A 14,284-nucleotide genomic window follows, 5' to 3' on the forward strand; every position below is an offset into this window, starting at 1 on the left:
CTCATGGCTTGTGTCAGCAAAAGAAACAGCTCTCATCTCGAACAAAAGACATGGCTTATTGTGTAGCCAAGTATGAGTGATGATGACCCGAGAGCATATTAGGTCACCCCAAATACCATGTTCCAATGAAGCAGCAACTTCATGAACTTTTTATAGTAACAGAACAAAGAAACCCATAAATCAAGACACTTTTCAGATACATTGGTGGGTACGTCAGGGAGGTAGGAACAATTTTGCTATTGGCCTTGGATGCTATCAGAAAACACTCAGCCCTTTGGTTGGTATACAACTAGGCTCCTGTTGCATTAATGCAAAAATCCAGAAGGTTTTTATTTTTTCTTTGGAGACAAGGTTTCTTTATGTAGCCTTGGTTGTCCTGGACTGCCTTTGTAAACCAGGCTGGCCTGGAACTCACAGAGATCCACCTGCCTGAGTCCCGGAGTACTGGGATCACAGGGATGCATGCGACAGACACGCCTGGCAGTGTCTCTCTTTCTTAATCTGCTTATCACTATGTTAAATCCAGTCTTATGTTAGTCACAGGGTGTTAGATCCAAAGGGGAGTAAGGAAAGGCTATTTATCAGGTGAAACATCACAGAAGACAAATTGTACTCAGGTTCTGGACTTGCAACATTCCAGCTTCTCGGCCCCTGGCTCAGATCTGTCCCCCGGATATTGCGGCTGCAGCTGCCTTCTAGGGATTCCCTCTCAACCCTATCATCCAGCACTCTGCCAGCCACGCGGGGAAAGCCTGGGCTACAAAGTACGTGTCTCAGAACAAAACAAAGGTACCTTCTATCTAACTGGAGACATTTTCCTTTCTGCTTCTGACGAGAAATTAGGACACTGTATTATTTGATTTTTTCTGCCCTTTTCTCTTGAATCTTTATTTTTTTCTCTTGGATCTTTATTTTTGCCACCTGAAGATCTGAACATCGTCCACCTTTTATGTGTGGGTTTCTAACATACATGGCCAAGAACATGTATAGTCTGAGCACTGCCCCAGAGATGGAGGAAAGAGTAGAAGCTCAATATTTTTGTAAAACATTTCATCCTTACTATGTATATGTCAAAAAAAATTCCCTGAACTGCATGGCGTTAGCAGTGGTCTGTTACATGCAGACAAGGTCTGCAGTCATTCTAGTTAATAACACCGGCTATTGGGCCACGTGGCCTTAGTGCCCACACAAGGAGAGAATCACGCTTTACCAGAGTCCAAGCACGAGAAATCCAGTGTTTCCTCTTTATGGCTAACGGCCTAACACTGCCGCAGAAGCTAAAGAGTGTAGTAGGCCTTGTGCCGCCGGGACAAGCTGTACGGGAAGCTTAGCAGTTATCTGAGCCCAGGGAGAGCCCACAGTTCCAAGGGCCACACTCGGCTCATCATAATTAACTACAGGCACCCCAAGGGTTCATTTAACTCTCTGGCAAGCTCGTGTCTGTGGACTCTTCGGATCCACCCAGGGTCATCCTGCACCTTCCCTGGTGACGGGTGGCTCTGCAGGCAGTCTGATAAACCGCCAGGCTCCTAGTCACTCCCTAGTCTTTTGGGTCAAGTTACCCCTGGCCTCTAAAGCACAATGGGAAGAAAAGGAGAGTAACATGAGCGATTTAGTCCATTACAAAGGGCCAGAGAAAGTTGGGATGCGTCCTCCCCTTTCTGCCTGTTGCTGCTCTCTACTCTCTCTCCTGCCAGTGGCTGATAAAAGCTAGAACTCAGCTGGAGCCTTTGGGGCCCTTTTATGATCTAAGTAAGGTTCAGACATTGCAATGGTCCCCTCTGCTGAGCGAAAAATATCTTTCCCACTGCCTGCTTAGTAGTAGTAACAGCACAACTCTGAAGAGCTAGCCATTGTAAAGGGTTTGGTTTAAGACAAAAGCTTAGTTAAAATGCTCTTGAGTTTCTAGGGATGTGGCTCAGTTGGAGGCTGCTTTTCTAGCAGGACCAAAAAGCAGGGTTCAATTTTTGGTGCTACACAAACCATGTGTGGCAGTTTACTCCTGAAATTCCAGTTCTCAGGAGGTGGAGGGAGGAGCAGAAATTCCATCTACATAGCACCGACTTTGATGTCAACGTGGGACACAGGAGGCCTTGTTTAAAAACATGTGAGATCCAGGCGTGGTTGCTCACACCTCAATCCATGGTACCTGAGGCTAAGGCGCATGGGTGAGTATGAACTTCAGTACAGTCTGGGCTACACTGCAAGTACCAGATCAGTGAGGCCACAGAGCAAGACTTTGTCTCATAACTTCAACAAAACCACAAAACTCAACTCAAACCAAAACCTAACAAAAACAGTCCCCAAAGTTGTTATTTAGCCTAGCCATGATTCTAGATCATGACAGACTAGTGTGTGTGTGTGTGTGTGTGTGTGTGTGTGTGTATGAATGCGTGTGTTTTGAAGTTAAACCATATCTTCCCACATTATAACCAAGCACCTGCCCTGCCTCCTCAATGAGGACCACCATAGCTGTCTAGGCATTTAAATCTTAACTTCAACTTGTTGTCATTGTTCTGCTGACCAGGCACCTGAGGAGCAGATGAGGTAAGCTCAGTTCTGCTAGCAGTGCAATGATAAAGGTCCTCGAAGAGCAAGATAGCAACATGGCGGCTTCTCCAGCAAGGCAGAGCAGGGCTTGGAACTTGGGACCGCAGCCCCACTCCTTCGCTTTGCATCTTTGTGGTTCCCTAAGTAGTGGCCATTCACCCTCAGTAGCAAGCACATGCACACACAGTCTCCCTGAAATCCTTTTTTCAAAATATCAAAATGTTATTCAAGCACTTATTTTAAAGAACCAAATAGGCATAAAAGTAGAGACACTTACTGTTAAGTTTGAAGCGATACGTTTGCAGAACTAAGATGGGAATTGATCCACATCTGAACTTTTACTCACTTTGCTTTTTTGTTTAAATTGTTTTCTTCACTGAGACGTGGTCTCTTATAACCCAACCTTGAACTCGCTGTGTTGCTGAGAATTGTTTCAAACTCCTGACCCCAAGTTCTGGGATTACAGCTTTGTGTCATGGTGACCACAGCATCACTGTCATTTAAATATGACACTAAGGGCTGCCAAACTCAGTTTGTCAGATGCTCTGAAAAACAGTTTATAGCATTATTATTGAATAAGACACTCTCTTTTCCTGATTATTATCAATATTATCTTTATTGAGGTAGGTATAAAGGTGTGTATCGTCCCAGCTATTAGGAAGCTGAGGCAGGAGGATAGTTGCGTTGGAGATCAATCTGGGAATAAAGAGAGCTTCGGCCTCAAGCCTACCAAGCAACTTACCAACCAACAAAATACCAACAAACATTACCTTTATTACCAGTGAAATAGCTATATGTACTAGCACTGTTCATTTAAAAAAAAAATTCAAGTTTGTGTCTTCCTGAGTCAGCCTCACAGTCCGTGGCCTCTAAATGGTGGCCCTCTTTTCATTATTCATCTCATGATCTTAGGGCTGTAGCTCAGTACTAGAACACTTACCTATTCTGTGTGGGATGTTCTGGTTAAGAAAAGAAAAAGAAGAGGGAAAAAAAGAGAGAGAGAAGAGAGGGAAAAAAAAAACCCCAAGATATTTCTAAGTTTTCCCCTCCAGTGTTATTTTGTAACTCAGCAGTAAAGCACGATCCTAGAAGGTGCAGATCTCCAGCTTCAGCTCCTACACAAGAACCTCTGAGGTATGTGATAATATGACTACAAACCAGGTCTGTGATAATGTGACAACAAATCACAAGAGACAGGAGCTGGAGAGGGAGCTCAGCCGTGACGAGCGCCTGCTGGTCTTTCAGGGGACCTGGGTTCTCAGCACACACGTGGCTGCTCACAGCCAACCGTACTGCAGTTCCAGACCCCGTGCCCTCTTCCGCCCTTCTCAGGCACCAGGCACACGCATCATGCAGACATACGTATGGGCGAAATACTTACACACATAAATTAAAAATGAATAGATCTTAAACATAAACCCAGGAAGTTTACCCCCTATATTTAATTTGTTACTGTAATTTGTTGTTATTATTTATTATTTGCTTTTTGAGACAGGTTCTAGTGCAGCCAAAGCTTCCTCCTTCCTGCTGCTACTTCTCAAGTGCTGGGATTGCAGGCCAGATATGGGGCCGCGTAGCCCACTGCAGATTCTATATGATGAAGCTGTGGGAAGTTTATCCCTCTTTGTTCTGTTAAAGCCTCGACTGTAACTTGTGGACTGCAGACACTGCTCAGGGTCATGGAGGGGATAGCGGAAAACAGTCGACTCTGCTCTGAGAGGGCTCCTAGTAGACTCGTCCTGCCGTGCTGAGCATGTGAGAAAGAGGCAAGACAGGACCTGCACTGCAGCCCTGCCCTAGAGCAAAGCTTTATTAGCTCCTGTGACTGTGCACTCCAGCAGTCAGTCAGTCACAGGGTCTGTCTAGGTTGGGCGTGCAGACGGTAGGCAGCCAGCTGCCTCAGGCAATTTCACATCACTTAGCAGAGCAGGTGCAGCTGCCTTGTTTAGCTGAGGCTTCCTTTTTTTTTTTTTTTGGCCTCTCACTGAATGCTTGGTGTCGCAGATGTTCTGAATTCCTGAGTTTTCAGTTATGTTACATTGACGAACTTTAATTTTCTGGTGGGTGTATGGGAGTGGTTTCATTTTAAGCATGTTTTCTTATCTTTTCCTTTAAATTAAACTTTGGGGTTAGCGGTTGGGTTGCTTCATGGTGTTCTACTCTGTCGCCCCCCTCCCCATCCAGTGGTGGTGCCCCCCTTTCCTTCCTTCCCTCAGTCCTGCTCCTGCTTTGATGTCATATGAATCCCATTACCCTCTGTCCGCTCCCTCCCTTATCTTTTCTTTCCCTCTTATGATGTCTTTTTTAGTTTCAACACACACACACACACACACACACACACACACACACACACACACAGAAAACACAAAGAATGTCTTTCTCATTCTGACTTACTTTGCTTAACACAATAAAATTTCAGTTCTGTTTTCTACAAATATTTCAATTTCACTTTTTCACTAGAGTTAAGCAAAACAGGCCGTGTTGTCACCACATTTTCTTCATCTATTTGTCCTTTTAATTTTTTTTTTTTTTGAGACAGGGTCTCCCTGTGTAGCTCTGCTTGTCCTGGAACTCACAGGGTGCAGAGGCTCTGCCCTGAGCTCACAGAGACCCCCTTGTCCTCTGATGCCCTCCTTAGTACCGAGACTAGCTTGGCAGTAAACACGGGTGTGTCAGCGCCTCGGGGGCCTGTTGATATGGAGTCCTCGGGTAATAACCAGTTAAACACGTTTGCGGCTGGGCAGATGATCCAGCTGTTAGACAGGCCTGTATAATTTGATTTCGCAGAATCTTTTCTTCAATAGATGCTCTATGTCGTTACTCTGAGAATGAAATCGAACTCCATTGTAATTAAAATATTTATCACTTGAGCCTCGGCCATGCATTTGCTCCCGTACACAGAACGCTCTTATATAGCAAGCTATAAATGATCTCCTTCATCTTTTATGTGTGGCATAAATGTTATGACTTAAAGCACAATGTGGGGGTCACAAAGCAGATTTTTAGAGATGTGTTAACATGTGTAAAGAAAAAAACGGGGGGAGGCAATATGGTTCAGCACTCAAAGGTTTATGGAGGGAGTTTGCTCCTTAGGATCCACATGGGAGAAGAAGGGCAGACTTCTATAAGTCATCCTCTGCTGTGATCACTCTTCTTCTACAATGTAGTAAAACAATTCAAAGCAAGAATGAGGCCAAGATGCCGAGGATGCACCTGAGTTTGCCCCTGAGGCCATCACTACACCATCACTACCACCATCACCACCACCACATCATCACCATCACCACCACCATCATACCCTCACCATCACCACCATCACCACCATCACCACCATCATCACCATCACCATCACTACCACCATCACCACCACCACATCATCATCGCCACCACCATCACACCATCACCATCACCACCATCACCACCACCACATCATCACCATCACCACCACCATCATACCCTCACCATCACCACCATCATACCATCACCATTACCACCATTACCACCACCATCACACCATCACCATCACCACCACATCACCACCATCACCACACCACCACATCATCACCATCACCACCACCACCACCACATCATCACCATCGCCACTACACCACATCATCACCATCGCCATCACCATCATATCCTCACCATCACCACCATCACCACCACATCATCACCATCACCACCACCATCACACCATCACCATCACCACACCACCACATCACCACCATCACCACCAACACCACCAACACCACCACATCATCACCATCGCCACCACCACCATCATCACCACTGCCACCACCAAATCATCACCATCACCATCATCACCACTGCCATCACCACATCATCACCATCACCATCATCACCACCGCCACCACCACATCATCACCACCACCACCACCATCACTACCATCATCATCACCACCACCAGCAATCAGGAAAGAAAATAGAAGGGAGAAGTAAGTGCCACAGGAGAACCAGGGTGAGCCTTGTGGTGAACACTGCTGGAACAGCTGTCCTTGGAGTGGGCTTGAATGCATGAGACTGTGAGGAACAGGTGAGGAAGATTCCAAGGACGGGGAGGCCCACGCTGTGCTGCATACCCGATACTCCCTAATCACGCGTCTATTGACAACTGTCTTATATCCTTTAGGTATTTGTCACAAGGTGCTCCACAGTTTACTGACACCTGTAACTAAGACTAACCGAAAGATAGCAGATGAGCTGGCCACCGGAAAACGTCCACAGCAGTCTACTGGGATTTGAATACACCCCCGTGGCAGAGGATGTTCTTACAGTGGGCTGGCAGACTGTCAAGATCGTCCTAGCTTACCTTACCGCTGATTCACATCACTTATGTCACGGCTACTATTTTAAGCCATGGAAATGTGGCAGTAGATAAGATAAGTTGTACCTTTTTCCTCCTGGGGCCAACTTTCTAGTACAAAAGACAGACCCAGAAGAGGTAAGTATGGAAACTCCATGATTATTTACAAAGTGTTCAGCCGTGTAGATTAATAAAAACCCCAAACAAACCAGGTCTGACAGGAGAAGGCAGGAGGATAGCTGCAAGTCTAAGATCAGCCCCATCAGCTAGGGCTGCATCCCGAGACTACATGTCCCAAACCAGTAACAAACGAACCCCAATGATTTCTGAGTATGGAAGCAATGGGAAGAGCCTCTGGGAACAAGTTTTGTGTAAGACCTTCCTGATGAGTCTTAAAGATGTAGCCAAGAAATCAGTAGGCAGAAACCACGAGGGAAAAGACCAAAACCAAAACCAAGCTGACTAGAAATAAAAGTTTGCCAACTGACAGTTTTATTTCATGGTTGTAGCACAATTAAAAAAAAATTCATTCATTGATGGACATCTTGGTTGCTTTCCAACTAATGCATATGGGTTCTATAAACATTCATAATCAGGTTATGTGGACATAATTTTCCAACTCATCCAGGGAAGTCGCAAAGAGCATAGCTGAGGGCATCTTGCTGTTGATGGACACACCCTCCCACTGCACCAGCATTTGCTGTTTTCAGGCTTTTGACTTTTATCTGTATCCCATTGTCCTTTACAGTCCTTCGTGACTTCGGATGCTGCATATGTTCTTGGGAGCTGCTTGCTGGCAGTCTGTGTATCTTGGTAAGTGTTTGCTCACCTGCACATTCTAAAGAATGAAGTTTTCCTGGCTGAGGTATCACATGGCTTAAATCTCAGCACTTAGGAGCCAAAGGCAGGTGGGTCTCTGTGAGTTCCATGTTAGCTCGGCCCACCTGGTGGATTCCAGGCCAGTTGGGGCTACATAGTGAGAATTCTTCCTCAGACTGAGAAAGAGAGAACGATTATATATATTACATGCCACGGACCAGCCCACTCGGGCTCCCTGCGTCCTCGGGAAAATCAGGGTTTTTGGATATCAGGAAGACACAGTTTTAGGCGAGTTGACAGAGATGACACCGAGATCGCTTTGACTCTGCTGTAATTTTACTGAAGTCAGGCTAATAATTTTATAGTGATTTCATGAGGAAGCACCTTGAAGTTGGCAAGGATACAAAGTTTATGTTTTAACTCGAAAGTGCAGCCAAGCGTAAAGCAGTGCCCACAAGAAATCTTGGCCTAGAAACTTTCTGATCAACGCAAACAAAAAACAAAAACCTCAAACTGTGGTTTCATTATCACTGACTAGTGAAGGGGAAAGTCAGGAGCTGTAATAGTCCTTCGAGCCAAGTCAAATACCTGCCAAAGTCTTTTTCTACATTAAAATCTAAATACACCTTGGTCAACCATCCTCCCATATGTCTTGCTAAAGATTTATAATCTTCCTTAGAAACAAGACTCTAAGGGAGGCATGCTCAAGCCTGCTGTACTTGCTTATGCTATTTTTTCCTAAGAAGGAGCCCATTATTTCTTTTTCTATTCTTATAAGGCTTTCTGATACTAAATCTGATTCATTACTTCTTTTAAAATTATTTTTCTTCCATTTTATTTTTATTAAAGCTTTTAATAATCTATCAAAAATATATTTCCTTGAATAGTTAGTTGTGCTGTACCAGGAATCATAGAGAAAAATCAAAAGGCTCATTAATTCATCATCTGAGAAAGCAGGATTTTCAGAGTACATCTTTTTGGCGTAGATGGCCAGGGGGAACATCCAGTGACTTCCAGGGAGTGGATTCCCATAGGAAACATGTCTCCTTGTCTTAGCAGCATAATTTTATGCTTGTACAGCACATTTTTATGCTCACATAGACTCTGGAGTTATTGTGACAAATATATATATATATATATGAATTGGGGGGAAGAGTTTGTTTTCCTGTGGAGTTAGCTGGGAATCCGAGACTTGAACCCTGACCCTACATACATGTATGCTGGGTGTATGCTCTATCACTGCAGCCCGTGCCCAGCCCTCTACAGAGTTTTAAGGGTGCTCAGTGTATTTTGGAGAAACGTCTCTCACTAGATGTATGTTTGGCACATCTTTTCTATTAATCTTAGTCTTTTCATCGTCTTAATGAGATCTGTAGGGTAAAAGTTTTCAGTTGTAATGAAGTACAACTTAACACATTTTCTCTCATAAATTGTGGTTTTATTAATTTAATTTTTATTTTATGCACGTTGGTGTGAGGGTGTCAGAGCCATTGGAGCTAGAATTATAGACAGTTGTGAGCTGCCATGTGGGTGCTGGGAACTGAACCCAAGTCCTCTGGAAGAGCAGGCAGTGCTCTTAACTGCTAAGCCTTTCTCTCCAGCCCTGTAAGTTGTGCTTTTGATTAATAGTTTTTTCATGGATTCTGGTTTTGATCCCTTGCATGTAAATGTCACTGTTAATCCCAAATCTCAAACATATGTTGATTTTTATGCTCTGTTACTATCTAAGGGCACATACAGGCACATGTATGTGCTCACACATGTGGACACACCTGCGCATACATAGGCATGCACACACAAATGCACACACACGTGGACAAACACTGGTGCACACACCTATATTCTGGGATGGACCCGAGGTCTTACACACTGGTATAGGTCTTGCCTTGTGCTTCATCTTTAGATTTACGATGCGGTCAATTAATGTGTGGAAAGGTTGTCAGGCTGGCTTTCTGCAGTGCAAAGCCCAGCTGTCCATCACTGGTTCTTGGAAAGATTACCCTTTCTCTGTAAGCACGTTTTCTTTTTGTCCATTATCAGTTATCTGAATCAGAAGGGTCTGTTTCTCCACTCTGGTTTTATTTTCTTTATTCATTTAATTATACCATACTCTCAGGGTTACTATTACCATAAAGAAAATCTTGTAGCTGTGTTCTGTCTTTTAAATTTTTTTCTTTAATATTCCTTTGACTATTGGTTTCTTATCTTTGCATTTAATTGGGTAGTTATTCATTTTAAAAAAGATATTTTGAAATTATGTGTATATTATTTATTGATTTTTCACTTTTCAAGATAGGGTTTCTCTGTGCCCTAGGTATCCCGGAACTCGATCTGTAGGCCAGGCTGTCCTTGAACACATCTGCCTGTCCTTGAACAGATCTGCCAGGCTCTGCCTCCCAAGTGCTGAAATTAAAGGCATGTGCTAACCACCACCATGCATTAATTATGTGTGTTTGTATATGTCTGTGGACATAACTGTAATGCCCATGGAAGCAGAAAAGGCATCAGACCACCTGGAGCTGGAGTCAGTTGTGAGACAGGCAGGATATCTGAGTTCAAGGCCAGCCTGATCTAAAGAGCAAGTTTGGGTCAGCAATGAATGCATAATAAGATTCTTTTTATTTTATTTTTAAAGGCTGGACATGGTGCATCTGTCTGTCTGTCTATCTATCTATCTATCTATCTATCTATCTATCTATCTATCTATCTATCTGAGACAGGGTTTCTTTGTGTAGCCTTGGCTTTCCTAGAGCTCATTCTGTAGACCAGGCTGGCCTCAGACTCAGAGATCCACCTGCCTCTGGCTCAAAAGTACAGGGATTACAGGCGTGTGTCACTGTCACTGGGCAGGACGTGTTGTCTTCAGTCCCAGCACTTGGGAGACAGAGGCAGGCAGATCTCTGAGTTCCAGGCCAACCTGGTCTACAAAGTGAGTTTCAGGACAGCCTCGGCTACACAGAGAAACCCTGCCTCAAAAAAACAAAAACAAACAAACAAACAGCAAAAAAAAGAAGAGAGAGAAAAAAATTAAAAACTGTTTTTTTTTTTGTTTTGTTTTGTTTTGAAATAGGGTCTTATATAGTCTCTCTACATAGCGGAGATTGGCTTTGGGCTCCTGATCCCTCTACGTTGCCCCCAAGTACTGGGATTACAGGTTTGTGCCACCATGCCTGACTTTTTGTATGCTTTTTAAAAGTTTTACTTTTAACTTAATTTGCTGTTAGATGTTTTAGTTATAAAATATTCCATATAATCCTTAAGATGTCACGGTTTAATAGTTACTACTTAAAACATGGAAGCATCGGTGTGTCCTGTCATTTTATTCTCAACTAGATGGAATGCATAACCTAGTGTTTCCTGTAATACTTTTTTTCGTTTTCGTGTGTGTGCGTGGGGGAGGGTTGCGGGGGGCGTGCGTGCGTGCAGAGTACTGAACACTAAGAACTGTGTCCACTTTGTCCTCAATCCCCAGAGAAGCCAGAGCCGAGGTGAAACCTGCCACCATTGTCTCCGTCATAAAAGGAAAGCCGTTACGGGCTGACCCAGTGCTTGCAGATGAGGGGTTTCCACTATTCCTCTGACAGAGCAGCCTTTCCAGCAGGCGCTGGAGGTTTCCTGCAGTTCCGCGAATCCCAGGGCCGCTGGGACTGGACCCGCCTGCAGTCTGTTAGAATAGCTCTCAGCAAGGTCAAGCACCTGGCCCTTAAAATAAGTGTTGCTGTCGTCGTACCCTATTATCGACGGCGGGCGATTAAGTAGCCCTGGTAGACCCGGAACTCCCTATGTAGTCCGGGCTGGGTTCGAACTCGTGACCACGCTCCTGCTTCTAGCTGCCCGAGAGCTAGGATAACAGGTGTATGTTATCACACCACCGCCCTCAGTTTACTCTTATTTTACCTAGTTGTCCCAAGTACTGTGATCTCTACTTAGCGCCAAAGGTGATTTGGTTGCTAAACCAAGAATGTGGGTTCCGTGTACATGACCAAATTAATACTCAGTCCCGCCAAGCTCACCGCCTAATTTAGATTTATTTCGGGACGTGCCTCCCGCGTCCCCTAAAAACCTCAGCCCTACGTAAGCAGAGCCTAATAACCTAGAGAGGTGACGCTTTATTAACGCCTGGCAGGGCTGGGCAGCCCCCCACGGCCCGTTAGCAGAGCCCGAAAGGGCTCGGCAAAGCTCGACAGTGCTCCGGCGGGGCTCGGCAGAATTCGGAAGGTCTCCGGTAGGGTTCGGGCAAAGCTCGTTAGAGCCCCGGCAGGGCTCGGCAGAGTTCGGCAAGGCTCGTTAGAGCTCCGGCGGGGCTCGGCACCACTCGGACTCCTTCGGGGGCAGCAGCCCGGGCAGCTCCCCAGCAGCGGGAGCGCCTAGCGGTGCGCGCTCCCCGAGACCCCAGTCCCCGAGAGCCCCGCGGCCCGCCCATTGTGCCGCGGGGTTCGCCACCCGCCGGCCGCCTGACGCAGCCGAGGCCCCGCCCCCGGCGTGACGCCAGCGTCAGGCCAGTCCCGGCATGCTCCGCGGCCGCCCGCGGTCGAGCTCACTGAGGCATCTTCCCGAGAGCGGCCGAGCCTCCGCGTCGCTGCGCCGCGCACCCCGTCCCGCCGCCCCGCCGCCCCCCGCCGCCCGCCCGTCCGTCCGAGCGGCCGCAGCCCTCCGCCGAGGGCGCCCCGGCACGGAAGGGTCCAGCAGCCTGCCGGCGCCCGCCGCGCTCGTGGTCGCCGTCGCCGTGGTCGTCGTGGTCGTGTCCGCCGTCGCCTGGGCCATGGCCAATTACATCCACGTCCCGCCCGGCTCGCCCGAGGTGCCCAAGCTCGACGTGACGGTGCAGGACCAGGAGGAGCAGCGCTGCCGCGACGGCGCCCTCAGCCTGCTGCGGCACCTGCGGCCGCGCTGGGACCCCCGCGAGGTGACCCTGCAGGTGAGGCCGGGCGGCCGCCGCGTTTCCCCCGGCCGCCGCCGCGTCAGCGGTGCCCGCCGGCCCGGGCCAGGCTCCGGGGCGGATGGCTGCGCGGCCCGGCCGAGCCCAGGGCTCCTTCCTCTGCCTCCCAGACCCCGCAGCCGGCCGCCTCCCGCGGTCCTCACGGCGCAGCCCTCCCTCCCCGGCGCTTCCTCCCATCCCTGCCTTATCCAGCCTGGGATCTTCCCACATCCTCCGAGCCGGCCCCGGGAGAACTCCGTTCCGAAGCGGGATGACCGCGGACCCGCTGCCCACGCCAGGATGCTAGGGAACGCTGTTCTGGGCGTTATTTGAAGGCTTGAGTCGCTGTTGCTAAATTTGTAAAGTCTTAGAAGAACTAGTGCCCTAGGTTAGAGTGAGCAGTGGCCTGGGAACAGTTTCCTGAGTCAGTGTATTTAAAGACAGTTCTTAGAAGAAATACCCCAAAGATCTAGGATAAAACAACAACAAAACACACAAAACTCTTGCAAGTTATGATTCCCGGTACCCAGGATTTATTTGTTTTGATTGTTTTTAGTTTTTGCAGTGCGCACCTTTAGGAATTAAAAGGTGAATTTTCCTTTTCCTTGCAAACAAACAGACAGACAAAAACAAACAAACAAACAAACAAACAAAAAAAACCCACAACCAAAATAGTATTTCTTAACGGCTAGGCTTGTTTTAGATTTGAGCAGTAATGCTGTAACATTTATTTGGATTATCCAAGTCGTCTGCCTCACTTTGATGACTCCAATACATTGTGGGATTTATACAAGGTTTATTAATTTAATTTTTTGCTGAATTATTTCTTAATATAATTAAAACACAAGTAGTGTCTAGGTCCCAACGCAGATCCTGACACTTGGGGCTTTCAAGAGTTTTAGTTTCGGTTCTTGCCAGAAGGGTTCTGAGCAGATTAAAGGAACCCATATGTTTTGGGGAAGAAACTTGTTAAACAAAAGGCTTTGAAATTTAAGGCACTCCTATTGGCTAAGTATGTAGGAAATAGTGGATTCAAAATGATTTTTATGTGTGACTTGGAAATACATTTCCTTCAAGGAAGTGCTTTTCAAATGGAAACATGTTTGTGTATTTTTTTTTTTTTTTTTTTTTTTTTGCAGTGCAGGAAAGGCTGTTTTGAATCATAGGCAAATACTCTACCACTGAGCTACGTCTGTAGCCCTCAGGTTAGACTGTTACTATAGTATGTGGTAACTTGCTTGTTTGAGAGTGCTTGACATTTATTTCTGGAAAATATCTTACTAATTAAAGCAGTGCTGCTTCCTGGTAAATTGCAGTGCTGGTATTCCTTGTTATTTTTTAGCAGTGACTTAAAGTTTGAAGCTTGGAATTTTCATTAATTGTGTGTAGAATAGTGGCTGTAGCTCTTGGATGGAGTGCTGTGTGCTGGACTGAGCTCTTTTTTTTTTTTTTTTTTAATATCATTGCCTCAGTGCTATCTCTTAGTTCATGTGAAATTTAGTGAAGGAATGCCAGCGGATATGTAAAAAAGGAAAAAAAGTTAAAACTTCTGGTTGTTGCATAGGAGATCAGGTTAAATCATGATTTATATGTAGCAACTTACTCTTTTGAGGCAAGGTGGCTAGATTGGTCACTAAACTGGCAGTTCTTTTTCAGGCTCCATTGTGGTGGGA

At 46.1% G+C, this 14,284-nt stretch overlaps 1 protein-coding gene across 1 annotated transcript in view; it reads left to right on the forward strand.

Annotated features, from left to right (window-relative positions):
- The first annotated feature begins 12,079 nt into the window (after positions 1–12,079).
- Positions 12,080–14,284, forward strand: part of Etnk1 (ethanolamine kinase 1) — a 45,964-nt gene continuing 43,759 nt past the window's right edge. Inside the window, exon 1 of the mRNA XM_021654378.2 lies at positions 12,080–12,611. Coding sequence (XP_021510053.1) covers positions 12,204–12,611 — 408 coding nt within the window. The 5' untranslated portion in view covers positions 12,080–12,203. The remainder of the gene's footprint in view (positions 12,612–14,284) is intronic.

This window comes from Meriones unguiculatus, chromosome 5 (assembly GCF_030254825.1).
Source record: "Meriones unguiculatus strain TT.TT164.6M chromosome 5, Bangor_MerUng_6.1, whole genome shotgun sequence".
Lineage (NCBI taxonomy): Eukaryota > Metazoa > Chordata > Mammalia > Rodentia > Muridae > Meriones > Meriones unguiculatus.